Below are 14,037 nucleotides of genomic sequence, written 5' to 3' on the forward strand. Positions count from 1 at the left end.
GATCTCATTCAATTTCAGTCTAGGTCACACCTTCCTGCATCTAATCAACACGATGACTCACCATCAATAGAGGCTAACGACTCATCAGGAGATGGAGAGGCGGGGTACTCAGAGTAGTTTCTGCTCTTTAAATAACAACGGACAGCTACAGTTTATAAGCTTGGCTCTCCCATATTCCAGTTAGAACTGACAAAGCTCCTCAGAGGAGAAGTGAAACGTTTTAAAGAAACCAAAGAAGTCCAGTTGCCTTTATTTGAACCCTTTGGAGTAATTGTCAATAATAAAAAATACATAATAAAGTAATGAAATGTATATATTTATGCTCACATTCACTTTTACCATCTCTTTGTGGGAGGTGGAAAATTTATCATGTTTAACCCTCTTATGACCATAAATATAACAGTTTATTTTGTTTTATGGCTTTAAAATTGTAACAAAAAGTGTAAAATGTTTGTAACTCTGCTCCTTTTTTCAGAACAACCTCAGCTTTCAGTGTCTGTTTGTATTTAGTGTTTATGTTTATTAAAGTCTGTAAAACTGCAGCTTAAATGAAAAAAAAAACAGAATTGAATTTTCTTTACATTTATTACTAAACAGGAACTTCAAAATGACTTGAGCAAACTATGTCAAAAGAACTACCGGTATTTAAACTCAGAACTGTGTTGCAAACACTCAGAAAAAAGTGTGACCCCTGACCTCACAATTACCAGTTTAATGACTGTCTGTGACCACAGGTCTATACTCTGGTCCAGAGAACGGGATACAGTAACATAAATACTAGGTATCATAAAATAACACTCATGGGCTACTTCACAGCTGTAGCTACATTTCTACCAGCATTATGAAGATCAATAAGCAGATAAAAGGTTAAATCTAAACATTTCATTACAAAAAGTCAACTAATAAAATTCTGCACTGATAACATTATATTTTCAGCTAAATAAATATTTATTGTACGTATAAATAATGCTGGAATGAAGCTGAATCATTTAGTAAACAGTTGAGTGTTCAAATAAAAACCAGTGTGACAGTAATCTGTCCCTCCTCATGTCACCATCTACAGAAACAGCCTTCTGGGACACCTGACCAACCAGGTGGATTTTATTTGCATAACTTTATAAAAGCTGCTGATGAAGATGATCAGACTGTCTCCTCCCTTTGGTTCTCTGCTCTCCCGTCGCGGTTCGCTCCGTTTCTTTCTGTGACGCTGCAAAGCTGGTTTCCTTCTGATAGCGATTTTTGGAGTAACATGAATTACATCATGTACCTCGTTGGAAAGCTCATTTTATGTACTTTTAGAAACCGTTTGAATTATTTTTATTCAATAAGTAATTCAGAACTTTTGACCCGGAGAATCTAGAGTGAGAAATATTAACATCTGTGATTCTTTGTTGTGAGTTTATTCAACACTTCAGAAGTCTCTCATGTCCCATTTTCTGTCCCAGACATGCAGCTACCTGACTCTGCTCCACACACAGAGAAAGGGTCTGGGAACTCTATTCAAATAACCCCACCCTGTGAGAATTGTAACCGAACCAATCAGAGCCGAGTAGCGTTCGTCACACACCATAACGCCGAGTTTGTCGAACATGGCGACTGAAGCGGAGTTTGCTGCGTCTATTTCCTCTGGTCTAAATGACTTGGACACGTCTTTAAAACAAGTAGAAGCGCGAAAAGCCTTGTTTCTAAAGGAAGATGTTTGCGCTGTCGCCAGACTCCATTTTTGATTACAGCGTCATGGACATCACACACACACAGCAACGCTCAGTTTCTCATAAACAACGAAGACAGCGGCGGAGTTCGCGGTGGCTCTTTCCTCTGTTCTAAATGACTCAAATGTCTTTAAAACCACAAGTAGAAGCGCGAAAAGCATTTCTTCTACAAAAAAAAATAAAAGATGTTTACACCGTTGCCAGATGCCTTTTTTTTATTTTTTACTACAGCTAGAAAACTGCATTTTCATCTTTTTTCTGATTGGTCACTTTTGAGCTGCCTAGTCCCGCCCTCAAGTGCCTTTGCTCTCTGCCTGCGAGTTACCGGACTCTTTCTCTGTGCAGAATTAAACAGATGACGAGTTTGGCAGGCCAGGCTACTTACAAAAGGCCTAAAACAATTTTAACACCAAGAACTCCACAGAAGTTATTTCATAAATATGTCCCATTCCTTTACTGTATTCAGGGAAAACATAATCTCAGAATTCTCTGTGAAACAATATGTAACATCTACTTTATGGTTATGTACATTTTTATAAAATATCTCCCATTACATTTGAAATGTCTAAGAGTGGTTTTAAGAAGGCAGAAACACGTTGGAAGAAGACCACAGCTCATCTGTCCAGTCAGAACTAATCTGTTTCCTGTTCTTAGAAACACTAAAAGATCTGAAATGTTCTTCTAGTCAGTTAATACAGGGTTCAAGACTTCCTGTTCCTGAGTGTTTACAACCGTTCAACTGATCCATGTAGATTAATATTTCTGTAAACACTGGATTATAATTCAGGTTGAGCAAAAACAACCTAATAATCTCAAACCAAAAAGCTTGATCAGGTTTCTTCTTCCAGATTATAAAACCTCTAACCTCAGACCCAATTCTGCCCCAGAACCAACCCGATAAAATCTACAGGTATACATGAATGCTGAGAAGAGGATGGTCTGGGTTACCCTCCTGGACCTGGTGCCTTTGAGACAAAATGCTGAAGGCATAACAAAAAATATATATATCAGGAAGCCTCCACATGAACAACACATTTTATTACATTCCTTAAAAAAGTGCAATCTAATATTTGTGCAACTTGGTGACATCACAGCAAGTTGTGTAAAGGGAGCGCTGATGAGCCTCTGACGCCTCCTGCTGGCTGCTACTCTTCCTCTTCTGCAGAATCTGCATAAACGCAGCCTCCACGTCTGCTGCTAAGGTCAACATAAGGGAGTGTGACGTTTCCTGATGCAGAGAGAGATCAATTAAGAAGAGAGGAGATCAAAAACAGCTGTATGCAAATAAGGTTAACTTAAAATACACCAAAACCCCTTAGAATGCTCTAAATTACCTGCAGTGATTAAAGGCATCACAAGCTTTCCTATACAGGTGGCAGTACTGGACTCGGATCAGCATTAGAAAGATTTAGTCAATGACCTCAAACTGGAACTTACCTGGACAGGAACGGATGTAAAACATTAAGTTATCTTTTAATTAAATGAAAACAAGTGATTAAAGCTGCTTCTGCCAGACTAATGGTGACTTTTTGCCTTTAAATGACTTTATTTTTTATTAAAACTTTAACACAGATTGTAAAAAATATAAAGTTTTGAGGATGTCTTTCAGATTTGTGAATAAGTCAATACATTTCCAGTCGTTCTGCAGATAGTTCCAAGCAAAGAGGGGTGCATGAGAAGTGAATACTGGATATTAACAAAAGCTTTCTGCAGGGTTTTAATGGCCCGAGAAAGTTTCTTCTCAAACCGTGCAGACAAAAGGGACAGAGAGCAACAGCTGATCACTAGATCTTCAGGAGTCGGAGTGTGATGAAAATGCACATGTAAGGAGGCAGTAACCCAAGCCTAGCCTTGTAAATAAATACAGGTGAAACTAAATCAACCAGAATATGGTGCAAAAGTTCATTTATGTCAGTAATTTCACTTAAAACATTAAACTAACATATGAGATGGTCTGATATTTGAAGCCTTTAGAGTAGTGACGATTGCGGCTCACAGCTTATGAAAACATTCAAAATCTCAAATAGAAAATTATGAAAATGTTCCAAGTGGCACACTCTAATTGCAGCTGACGAATCAAGAACACAGAGGGTTCCTGAGCCTTTAGATGGTCTCTCAGTCTAAGATTAAACACTGACACAAATATACTTTTGCACCATATTCTAATTATTTAAGTTTCACCTGTACATCGTAGTCCCTGCCTTCCAGAGGCCAATGACAACCATTCCACTCATGAGTACCAACCCCAGTGATGCGTCACGTGTCACCGTTCTCTAGTCAGTGATACACTTTAAAGAAGCATCATAAACTGAGTCCAACATTTGAAGACAAGAGTCTCGGCTCAGGTCAGGACAGAACTGGAAATTCTCCACAGTTCACCGTCCTGTGCTGTTGTAGAGCAGCTGAGACCACCTCAAGGAGTTTTGTTATTATGAAGAACCAGAAAATGATGGAATGTGGCATCAGAGACTTTTGAACTCTCTCCTGCATGTAAAAAAGTGGATTATTTTTACTAGAACTCTGATTATTACCTTAAACCAGCAAAGGAAAGACTGAACTGATGCTTTTAGCTTTGCTGAATTTGCATATATTGATAAATATTGAGCATGTTTTTTTGGAACAAGTTTGCTGATACTGGACTGTCGGTGTGACATAAGAATGGTGATTTGGCGTTCCCTGGTGGTGAAATGTGGAAAGCACATCTAAAAGCAGCCCAGTCATCCCAAACACAAATTTCAGACTTAACTATTAGAATTATGAGCGATGAGGCGATTTTTAATACATTCATAATGTTAACACTTTTCTAATCAATGTGTCTCCTGAAAACATTTTGTTTTTGACTAGAAATATGATGTAATAATGAACATTTACGTTTTTGACACGTTTTATTTAAACACATTAGAGACTAATGTTTAGTGTGTATTTTCATATAATTTTTTCTGCCTGCCTGAATTTTGCAGTTGGTTTAAAGAAACAGGAATGTGATTCAAAAAGACAAATAAAAAAATTTTTTTCAAATAAACTGTCATTTTTTTAATTTATCTGCCCATAGAGCATCATTGTGTAAGGAAGCAAATGGATAAGAAGCATGTTAAAAACTCTCTACTGTCCACTCCTTGTTCCCTCCTCTCCATGATTCATCATGCTGCCTCACTGCCACCTACGACTGACTGGAAATTGTTTGTTGTTGTTATTGTTGTTGTTAGCCTCAAGGGCAACATGCCGATTATAACTTGTAAGCCGCTTTGGAAAAATGTGTCCGCTAAATACATAAACATAAACATATTTATTAAAAAAATCTCATTATTTATATGCACCTTCCCATAACAAGTCATGCAAATCTCAGCTGGCATGCTCTTTTTGGCACACCACTTGTTAATTTGAGCCCTACCAAAAAATAAATTCACCAGCCGCCACCGATTCACATGAAAAAGGACCACGATAATCTGGCACAGAAAAAAAAGTTGCCGTGTCAAGGCTTTTTTTTTACTCCAAAATAAAAACAAAAAAAAAACATCATGGAAGGAAAAGCCTAACTTAAGTTTAAATTTCTTCACAAGTTTTCCTGCGTGTGCTTTAAAAGTGAGGGAGTCATCAGTTCCAAGGTACTTGTATTCATGAACCACCTTTATCAAGAGTGGTCCCTACTGGAGTAACGCTCTTGTTAGAAAAGAATATTAGCTTAGCCTCGTCCCCACTGAGGACTAGTTTTAACTGAAGTGAGTTTTCTGCAGGGTTTCTATGACCTGAGAAAGTGATAGTCCAAAAATGTAAATAACCATCATCAGCATAGAAGTGCATATTAGTATCAGAAACATCTTGAACCCGGACACTGATGTACAAAATAACTAGGATGGGTCTCAATACTGAGCCCTGTGGCACCCCTTTTGAACAGCAACAAATTCAGAACAAAGGCCCTCACATTTAATGTACCTGTTATTCAGGTAATCTGAGAAAAGTCTGCTTATGTAACTGACCAGCAGGGTGAGGCTGTCGGCGGTGGTGGTCTGGATCTGGGCTGACCTCAGCTTCTCCTCCAGACACGCCACGAAGTCCATCATCAGCTCCACGGATCTCACCATAAAACTGTAACCCAAACCAGACAACTTCATGTCAACAACGCCTCAGAGACTGGTCTCAGGTCAAGCTGTTGTGGAACCATTCTGACCTCTGCATGTGGGCCGGGACAGGCAGGTTGGTCCGAGCCAGCGGTCGCATCAGTCTCTGTCTCAGAGTCCTTTGCTCCCTCAGCAGATCAAGGAGATGACAAGCGAACAGCTGCAGCCTCTTGTTCTTCTGATCTGGAATCAGACAAGCTGCTGACCCAAATACAACCGCCCACTCGTTTCTTCATGTTTGATGGAATAACTTTTTTTTAACCAAATGTTTATCAGCAATGAAAGTAAAGGTGGTTATGGATGTTTCTGGTCGTCTCCACAGGGAGGACAGAAACTCATCAGTTGTTTAACTAAAGCGTTGTTGTTGTTGTTATAGATGTCTCAAAGGTTAAATAAAGTCACAAACAGCTTTTCTGACTTCCTTCCTGTTATTTCATTTATCTCTCCACCATACAGACAGAAAATACTATGTGTGTGTGTGTGTCTCACTCAAGGTTTAACAATGCCCCAAGGAGTTTTACCCATCAAGTCACTAGAATAAATCTAAAACAAAATTTGATGCGATCTGCTGTCTTCTTTCACTTTAACATTTAGAATGATTGAATTGACTATTTTTACTTTTGCATTCAGAACTGACTTGTGTTGAGATCGCTGCTAAATAAACCAAACAGATTCTAATTACCTTCAAAAAGAAAAAACAACATAATTTCTTTTCTTCCTTTTCTCCACGTGTAAAGTATGTGCTGCAGCAACGAGTGAATTTCCCTGCGGTGGGATTAATTAAGTCTATTCTGTTCTACTGAGAATGGGAGAAAGCCAGTTGAGGTTTAAACTCACCAAGATGGAAATCATGAGAGACATCAGCGCTCCGTTCTTCCATCTTCAGCAGCTCCAACTCCAGCTGCAACTGAATCAGAACCAACAAAAATGGTCAGGTTTTTACAGGAAACCTTTGATCCTGGACCAGACCTGTCATGAAGCTCTGGGTCTTGACATCCATCCATCCATCCATTTTATGAACCCGCTTGTCCATGTAGGGTCGCGGGGGGGGGGGGGGGGGGCTGCTGGTGCCTATCTCCAGCGGTTAATGGGCAACTAGGTGGGGTACACCCTGGACAGAGAGCCAGTCCATCGCAGGGCAACACAGAGACACACAGGACGAACAATCATGCACACACTCACTCACACCTAAGGACATTTTAGACAGACCAGTTAACCTAACAGTCATGTTTTTGGACTGTGGGAGGAAGCCGGAGTACCCGGAGAGAACCCACGCATGCACAGGGAGAACATGCAAACTCCATGCAGAAAGATCCCAGGCCGGGAAGCGAACCCAGAACCTTCTCGCTGCAAGGCAATAGCTCTAACCACTGCACCACTGCGCAGCACGGGTCTTGACATCAACTAATTCAATAGCTCTTCTCATCCTCCACTGAGCTGCATGACAATTTAAAATGAGCTGAAGTGAAGTTTTATTTCAGAGAAAAGTATCAGATTCCAGGGATAACGGCTGCAGAGATGTGTTCGTTCTGCACGTGGCAGCAGAACTAAAAGCTTTACGGGAGGTAAACCCATCTCCTCCTTACCAAACAGTGTATGCTGTTGTTTCCGACTGTTGAATGACAACATCTGTAGCTCACCTCATCCAGCTGTTTCTGGTTCCTGATCATCTCTTCTGTCTCCTGCAGGCGCGTGGAGAACACAGGGTTTGGGCTGGAGAAGGCAGCGTCGATTTCATCCTGAAAACACATCCACGCATAAAATCATCTCCAGACTGGACCCAGGTCAGTACCTGGGTCGTACCGGTTCAGGACCTGACCAAAATCAGCTTAACTAGTGAAAATATAATAAGATTAACGTGACAAACAACTATTTTCCATATAATGGACAGGTTTTGATTCTTCACTTTGCTGAAAAACAGCAACTGTGATAAAAGCAGATGTTTGGAGTTGATTTGGAGGTCCTAAATGTTTTGTGACCCGACCCACGGTGGAGCAACATGGCAGAGGCCTGACTCTGCTGAGACCGGCAGTCTGTTTATTTTCTGTTTGTGTTTGACCGATTCAGAAACACGTAGATAGGAGCTTTTTGCAGGAAATGACACACGATCTTCATCATATCAAACAAATGTCAGCCCACTACTCAGCTAATTCCCACTGCCAGAAACCCGGCATGTGCACCCCTGGCCCGGTTTACAACGGCTTGATTCTGCACCGCGACAATAAATAGCTGTTGGTCCGATTAGGACTGGATGTGCTGTTGTATGCAAGACAATTAATGCACCAATTAGTAATTTGAAGACATTCACAAGAACGTATTGGTCAGAGACGGTGGTGGGGGCAGGTTGTTTTTGAGTGAGTGTGATCAGAAGGGTCTACAAGTCTGTAAATGTTTTTACCATCTCATCGGCTGAGCCGCCAGCCTCCTCATCTGCAAGATGTGTCATATTTCTTTCTGCAAATCTCAAAGTTTATTTTGTTTTTTAGAAAGGTGTCGATTATCTATCCTTAGATTGGGTCACTAGTGATGATCGAGGCAACAAGGACACAAGTTGAGCCAAATATGAGACAAGAACAGGATGCATGGACCATCTCCCTAAAATGCGTTCAGAACAGCATCTCCTTCAAACCCTCAGGGTGGTGTGACTGGATTAGCTGCCTGTGGAGTCCTGACCTGAGACACAGCTCCTACTGAGACACATCTGGACAGCAAGCTGGCAGCTGGAGTGACGGAGAACAGCGATGGCTCCCACATCTGGAAAATAAAACTGAATAATCAGATTAAACAGACCATCTGTAACCCTGAGTAAGTCCTAAGAGACTTCTGCAGCGGTAAAATGCAGTCTGACGTAGAAAATGCAGAGTAGGTTTCATCTGGTTTAATTTTCTGTCTGAATATTTAGTCGTTTCCGGCGGCCTGCACGTTTTTCAGAATAAATCTAGCTAGCACTGGTATGGGGCTGCAGACCACAACAGTAAACAAAACGCTTGGATTAATGTTTAAACAAACATTAATCCAAATCCGTAACCAAAATTCTGACCTACACTCGTTAGCCGAACAGTCCGTAAACTCCAGATCCTGTTTGTGTTAATCCGTTACTCGTCGATCCTAAACACCATTCCCATTTCACAGTCGATAATTATGAGTTATTTGCGGTTCAGAGCGACTAAAAACCATCAGATACCCGCCAGGATCGTCACTTCCGCTTACTGTTCCGCGTTAGCGCCTCCCAGACTCTTTCTAAGCCTTTGGCGCCTCCTACAGGGCTGGAGGACAGGGACATAATCGGACCTGCTGATGCCAACTTTCATCAAAGGACTTTTGACAAGTTACTTATTTGTTTATATTATATTTTGTTTTGTTATTTTGTTTAGTCGAACTTTTCTTCACACATAAAGTCAGAATTTATTGACTCACAACTAAAGATTCGGATCGGAGGTAAGAACTCAACAAACCGATATAGCATGTCATGCTAACGCCTCTTTCAGAACCCGATGCTGCAGAGCTGTTTGGGTCTGTGACTTCGATTTGGTTGTCGACTGATCAGTGGCCATTAAAATATTTATTTATTCTTCATGAAGTAGTTTGTTTATTTCCGATTTTTCGTTTCCTGGTAAATAACATACTAATGTGAGCTTTTAGCCTTTAGCTTTACGCCCCTAACCATAATCCTGTCCTGTCCTTCAGATCCAGTCATAACTTTGTTTGTCTTTGACTGGAAACGTTTTAAACACGAAACGTCTTTATTAGTCTTCTCCAGGTGAGAAACAACTAAAGCTGGATCATCTGGTCCAACTAAACAGATAAACAACAACCATATTTGTCAAATGATCAAAGGCAAATAGTAAAACTAAAAATAGTAATAGGTCACCCAATAGAATGAATGGCCACTGATGTTGTTCTCTTTATTATTTTTGCAGCATTTGTAAAGATCACACATTTCACTGGTTTGTTGTCTTTTCAAATCATTTACTTTTGTAGCTTGTGTGGTGGGAACACCGATCCTTAGATGGAAATTCGTAACATTTTGTATATTTTATGTAAACATCTGAATCCGGCCAGTGTTTCCTACTCTTTCTCTGTTGAAACTCAGATAGAATCCATAATGAAGCTGCATTAAGATCACAAACCCACCAGCATCAAAAACAACTGAAGTCTGCTGTGTCAGCTCTACATCAGTGGTCTTTAAGGTGGAATCTGATAAACACACCCACTCCCAGATCAGATGATGCTGGTGGAGATGCTGCAGAACGTGGTGGAGTGTTTTTAACAACACAATAACACAAGGATCAGCCTCATTGATCACATCTGAGGTTCTCAACATGATATGCAGCAGCATGTGTTTCTAATGTTGTGCAGCTTTTTTAGAACGCATGCTTGAGTTTTTATTTTGCTGGAGCTTGTTTTATTTACACCTAAACATAAAACTGAAGGTCAGAAGCAACTAAGGACGTTCTGACCCTACATCCTTAAAGACAACACAAGATTAAATTGAGTCCAAAACCCTGTAGGAGGTCAGCTCTTTGGACTAATATCTGAATTAAATCTTTTACACATTTGTTATGAAGGTGTCAGATTGTCAGTTTGTGTCTCGAATCATCATAACCGAAGTTTAATGCACTCTGGGGCTGGTGGAAGTCCATGACTCTTGTTTTGTATGACGTTTGTAATGCTGTTTTGTGTGTGTGATCTAACTGCTGAGCCTGTAGTGTTTCATAAAGTTGATCCATTCCCACACACTGTAAAGAGCAGCTTCATTGACAAACCTTTTTTTTTCTTATTATTTTTTTTAAAATGATTAGGCACTCTGAGTTTAGCATGTACGCTGAACGAGGAAATAGTCTCCTACACCCATCTCTTGCATAGCTTCTGATAGAAAATGGACAGAAAAACACTTCAGAAAAGCCTGACAGATCTCTCTCTCCTCTCTCTCTCTCTCTCTCTCTCTCTCTCTCTCTCTCTCTCTCTCTCTCTCTCTCTCTCTCTCTCTCTCTCATATATATACATGTATACAGAAGGTCTGATAATGTTTGTGGATTGTGTTCTAGCAGGATTTTCTCCAGCTGATCTCATTAACTCCCCTGAGGAAGAAGAGATTGTCAGCTGATTGACTCTCTGGATATGAGCTCCACCCCTCTGGTCTAGACTAGGCTCAGGTGTTCTGGTGGAGGATAGGTCAGGATGGGGAACAGTGTGCTGAAGTCTCACCTGGAAACCTCCCAGAAGACGGGGGTGTTTCAGCTAATGGGTAAAGGTCTCCAGGAGGTGAGAGGAGTTCCGTTGGAGCTTTGATGTTTCTCTCTCATGGTACCAGAACTTGTCTTACTGCTAGGTGTCTCTGTCTGGTTTCAGTTCCCAGAAGAGCTCCAGAGACTCACTGCTAACCTGAGGACCGTAGATCTGTCAGGGAATAAGATCGAAAGTCTTCCTGCATCAATCGGGAACTTCCTGCTGCTCAGGAGTTTGACCCTGAACAACAACAGACTCCGTTAGTCCTGAATCTTGGATCCTGGATGAATGTCTGACTTTGGATGTTTGAAGTGGTGGTTCTTTTGTCCACAGATGAACTTCCTGCTGAGATTGGGAAGCTGAAGAAGCTTGAGACCCTGAGTCTGAATGGGAATCAGATTCAACAGCTGCCCCCCTCTCTTGGCCAGCTCAAAGCCCTGCGGACCCTGTCCCTGGCTGGGAACCAGATCTCCAAGTTCCCCTTAGGACTGGGATCCCTGAGGCAGCTGGACTTGCTGGACCTGTCCCAGAACCAGATTCAGAGTGTCCCTGCAGAGGTTGCTGAGCTGCAGGCCATTGAGATCAACCTGAACCAGAACCAGGTCTCATTGTCCTAAATATTCACTCGTTTCCTCAGAGCTGCTCTTGTAGAACTCAGGCTGGAACCAGGTTCCTAATAAATGGAACCTTCCTCAAACTCAATCAGGTAACCCAGTTCTCTCATCCCTGTACAGATCTCAGTGGTGTCAGCAGAAGTCTCTCACTGTCCCCGTCTAAAGGTTCTGCGTTTGGAGGAAAACTGTCTTGAGTTGTCCTCCATCCCCCAGTCCATCCTGGCCGAATCCCAGGTGTCCCTGTTCTCCGTGGAAGGGAACCTGTTTGAAGTCAAGAAGCTTCGAGACCTGGAGGGATACGACAAGGTTAGACCCCCGTCTGAGATTCTTGCTGGTCTACTGGTCTCTTCTAGTCTTTACTGGTCTCCTCTAGTCTCTACGGGTCTCTTCTAGTTTCTACTGGTCTCTTCTTGTCTCTACTGGTCTCTTCTCATCTCTACTGGTCTCCTCTACTGGTCTCTTCTAGTCTTTAGTGGTCTCCTCTAGTCTCTACTGGTCTCCTCTAGTCTCTACTGGTCTCTTCTAGTTTCTACTGGTCTATACTAGCATCTACTGGTCTCTTCTAGTTTCTACTGGTCTATACTAGCATCTACTGGTCTCTTCTCATCTCTACTGGTCTCTTCTTGTCTCTACTGGTCTCTTCTCATCTCTACTGGTCTCCTCTACTGGTCTCTTCTAGTCTTTAGTGGTCTCCTCTAGTCTCTACTGGTCTCCTCTAGTCTCTACTGGTCTCTTCTAGTTTCTACTGGTCTATACTAGCATCTACTGGTCTCTTCTCATCTCTACTGGTCTCTTCTTGTCTCTACTGGTCTATACTAGCATCTACTGGTCTCTTCTAGTTTCTACTGGTCTATACTAGCATCTACTGGTCTCTTCTCATCTCTACTGGTCTCTTCTAGTTTCTACTGGTCTATACTAGCATCTACTGGTCTCTTCTCATCTCTACTGGTCTCTTCTTGTCTCTACTGGTCTCTTCTCATCTCTACTGGTCTCCTCTACTGGACTCTTCTAGTCTTTAGTGGTCTCCTCTAGTCTCTACTGGTCTCCTCTAGTCTCTACTGGTCTCTTCTAGTTTCTACTGGTCTATACTAGCATCTACTGGTCTCTTCTCATCTCTACTGGTCTCTTCTTGTCTCTACTGGTCTCTTCTCATCTCTACTGGTCTCCTCTACTGGACTCTTCTAGTCTTTAGTGGTCTCCTCTAGTCTCTACTGGTCTCTTCTAGTTTCTACTGGTCTATACTAGCATCTACTGGTCTCTTCTCATCTCTACTGGTCTCTTCTAGTCTCTACTGGTCTCTTCTCATCTCTACTGGTCTCCTCTACTGGTCTCTTCTCGTATCAACTGGTCTATACTAGTATCTACTGGTCTCTTCTCATCTCTACTGGTCTCTTCTAATCTCTACTGGTCTCTTCTCATCTCTACTGGTCTCTTCTCGTATCTACTGGTCTATACTAGTATCTACTGGTCTCTTCTCATCTCTACTGGTCTCTTCTAATCTCTGCTGGTCTCTGCTAGTCTCTACAGGTCTCTACTAGTATCCACTGGTCTCCATTAGTATCTACTGGTCTTGGCTAGTCTCTACTGGTCTCTACTTGTATCCAGTGGTTTCTTCTAGTATCCACTGGTCTCTATTAGTATCTACTCATCTTGGCTGGTCTCTACAGGTCTCTACTAGTATCTACTGGTCTTGGCTAGTCTCTACTGGTCTCTACTTGTATCCACTGGTTTCTACTAGTATCCACTGGTCTCTATTAGTATCTACTGGTCTTGGCTAGTCTCTACTGGTCTCTGCTAGTCTCTACTGGTCTCTTTTGGCCTCTAATCGTCTCTACTTGTCTCTACTACTCTTTACTGGTCTTTACTGGTATCTGCTGGTCTCTAATGGTGTATGATGATCTTTATTGATCTCTCTAATGGTCTTTTATGGTCTCTGTTCTCTCTCCAGTACATGGAGCGCTTCACAGCCACTAAGAAGAAGTTTGCCTGAAGCTCTGATGATGGTAAAACCTGGACCTCCACTAGGTACAGAGTCGTCTCAGCTTTGGCCCAAGCTGCCCCTGCACCCCCCACAGCTGCTTATTCTCCAGGAGCTAAACCAAACCTGAGGAGGTGACGTGGTCCTCAAAAAGACCTAACCCTGCTGCCAGATGGGTCCTAACACACAAACTGCTACAATAGTAGAAGTATTTTATTTTCAGATGTAAAGCTTTAAAGCTTCATTCTTCACGATGGACATCAACTTCTACCACCAGCAGGTAAGGTGGAGGTCATGGACCACCTCCAGATGTTACAGAAGAAACCTGATCCAGAATGAGGATCTCTCAGAGGCCTGCAGCCAGAACATTCTCTTCTTCTGCTTCA

General features: G+C 41.8%; 2 protein-coding genes across 6 annotated transcripts; one reads left to right on the forward strand and one right to left on the reverse strand.

Annotated features, from left to right (window-relative positions):
* Positions 1-2,729: 2,729 nt before the first annotated feature.
* On the reverse strand, positions 2,730-9,041 carry haus2 (HAUS augmin like complex subunit 2). 4 transcript variants are annotated; one of them, XR_001573714.3, is made up of 8 exons: positions 8,875-9,026; positions 8,504-8,584; positions 7,471-7,569; positions 6,668-6,737; positions 5,881-6,028; positions 5,690-5,798; positions 3,047-3,149; positions 2,730-2,940 (listed from the first exon to the last, which is right to left on the reverse strand). XR_001573714.3 is itself a non-coding variant. In XM_015969307.3 (7 exons), the coding sequence occupies exons 2-7, from the start codon at positions 8,582-8,584 to the stop codon at positions 2,776-2,778; spliced, it is 657 nt and encodes a 218-aa protein (XP_015824793.1). In that variant the 5' UTR covers positions 8,875-9,041; the 3' UTR covers positions 2,730-2,775. The 4 variants fall into 4 exon arrangements, 3 of the variants coding, with proteins under 3 accessions (XP_015824793.1, XP_015824791.1, XP_015824792.1); XM_015969307.3 differs by lacking the exon at positions 3,047-3,149 and having other exon boundaries at positions 5,881-6,013; positions 8,875-9,041; XM_015969305.3 differs by lacking the exon at positions 3,047-3,149.
* Positions 9,042-9,082: 41 nt separating this feature from the next.
* Positions 9,083-13,881, forward strand: lrrc57 (leucine rich repeat containing 57). Of its 2 annotated transcripts, none has more exons than XM_070547011.1 (6): positions 9,083-9,268; positions 10,879-11,095; positions 11,183-11,318; positions 11,393-11,661; positions 11,794-11,979; positions 13,622-13,881. In XM_070547011.1, the coding sequence occupies exons 2-6, from the start codon at positions 11,012-11,014 to the stop codon at positions 13,661-13,663; spliced, it is 717 nt and encodes a 238-aa protein (XP_070403112.1). In that variant the 5' UTR covers positions 9,083-9,268; positions 10,879-11,011; the 3' UTR covers positions 13,664-13,881. The 2 variants fall into 2 exon arrangements, with proteins under 2 accessions (XP_070403112.1, XP_070403113.1); XM_070547012.1 differs by having other exon boundaries at positions 9,095-9,268; positions 10,882-11,095.
* Positions 13,882-14,037: the final 156 nt, after the last annotated feature.

The sequence above is a fragment of the Nothobranchius furzeri genome, chromosome 18 (assembly GCF_043380555.1).
Source record: "Nothobranchius furzeri strain GRZ-AD chromosome 18, NfurGRZ-RIMD1, whole genome shotgun sequence".
NCBI classification, from domain to species: Eukaryota; Metazoa; Chordata; class Actinopteri; order Cyprinodontiformes; family Nothobranchiidae; genus Nothobranchius; species Nothobranchius furzeri.

Coding starts and splice junctions, on each gene's coding strand:
- haus2 (XM_015969305.3), bottom strand. CDS start 8,584: ATGTGGGAGCCATCGCTGTTCTCCGTCACTCCAGCTGCCAGCTTGCTG. Junction 7,570..8,503: donor CAGTAGGAGCTGTGTCTCAG/GTCAGGACTCCA, acceptor ATGTGTTTTCAG/GATGAAATCGACGCTGCCTT. Junction 2,941..5,689: donor CCGACAGCCTCACCCTGCTG/GTCAGTTACATA, acceptor TCTCTGCATCAG/GAAACGTCACACTCCCTTAT.
- lrrc57 (XM_070547011.1), top strand. CDS start 11,012: ATGGGGAACAGTGTGCTGAAGTCTCACCTGGAAACCTCCCAGAAGACG. Junction 11,096..11,182: donor TGGGTAAAGGTCTCCAGGAG/GTGAGAGGAGTT, acceptor GTCTGGTTTCAG/TTCCCAGAAGAGCTCCAGAG. Junction 11,980..13,621: donor ACCTGGAGGGATACGACAAG/GTTAGACCCCCG, acceptor TTCTCTCTCCAG/TACATGGAGCGCTTCACAGC.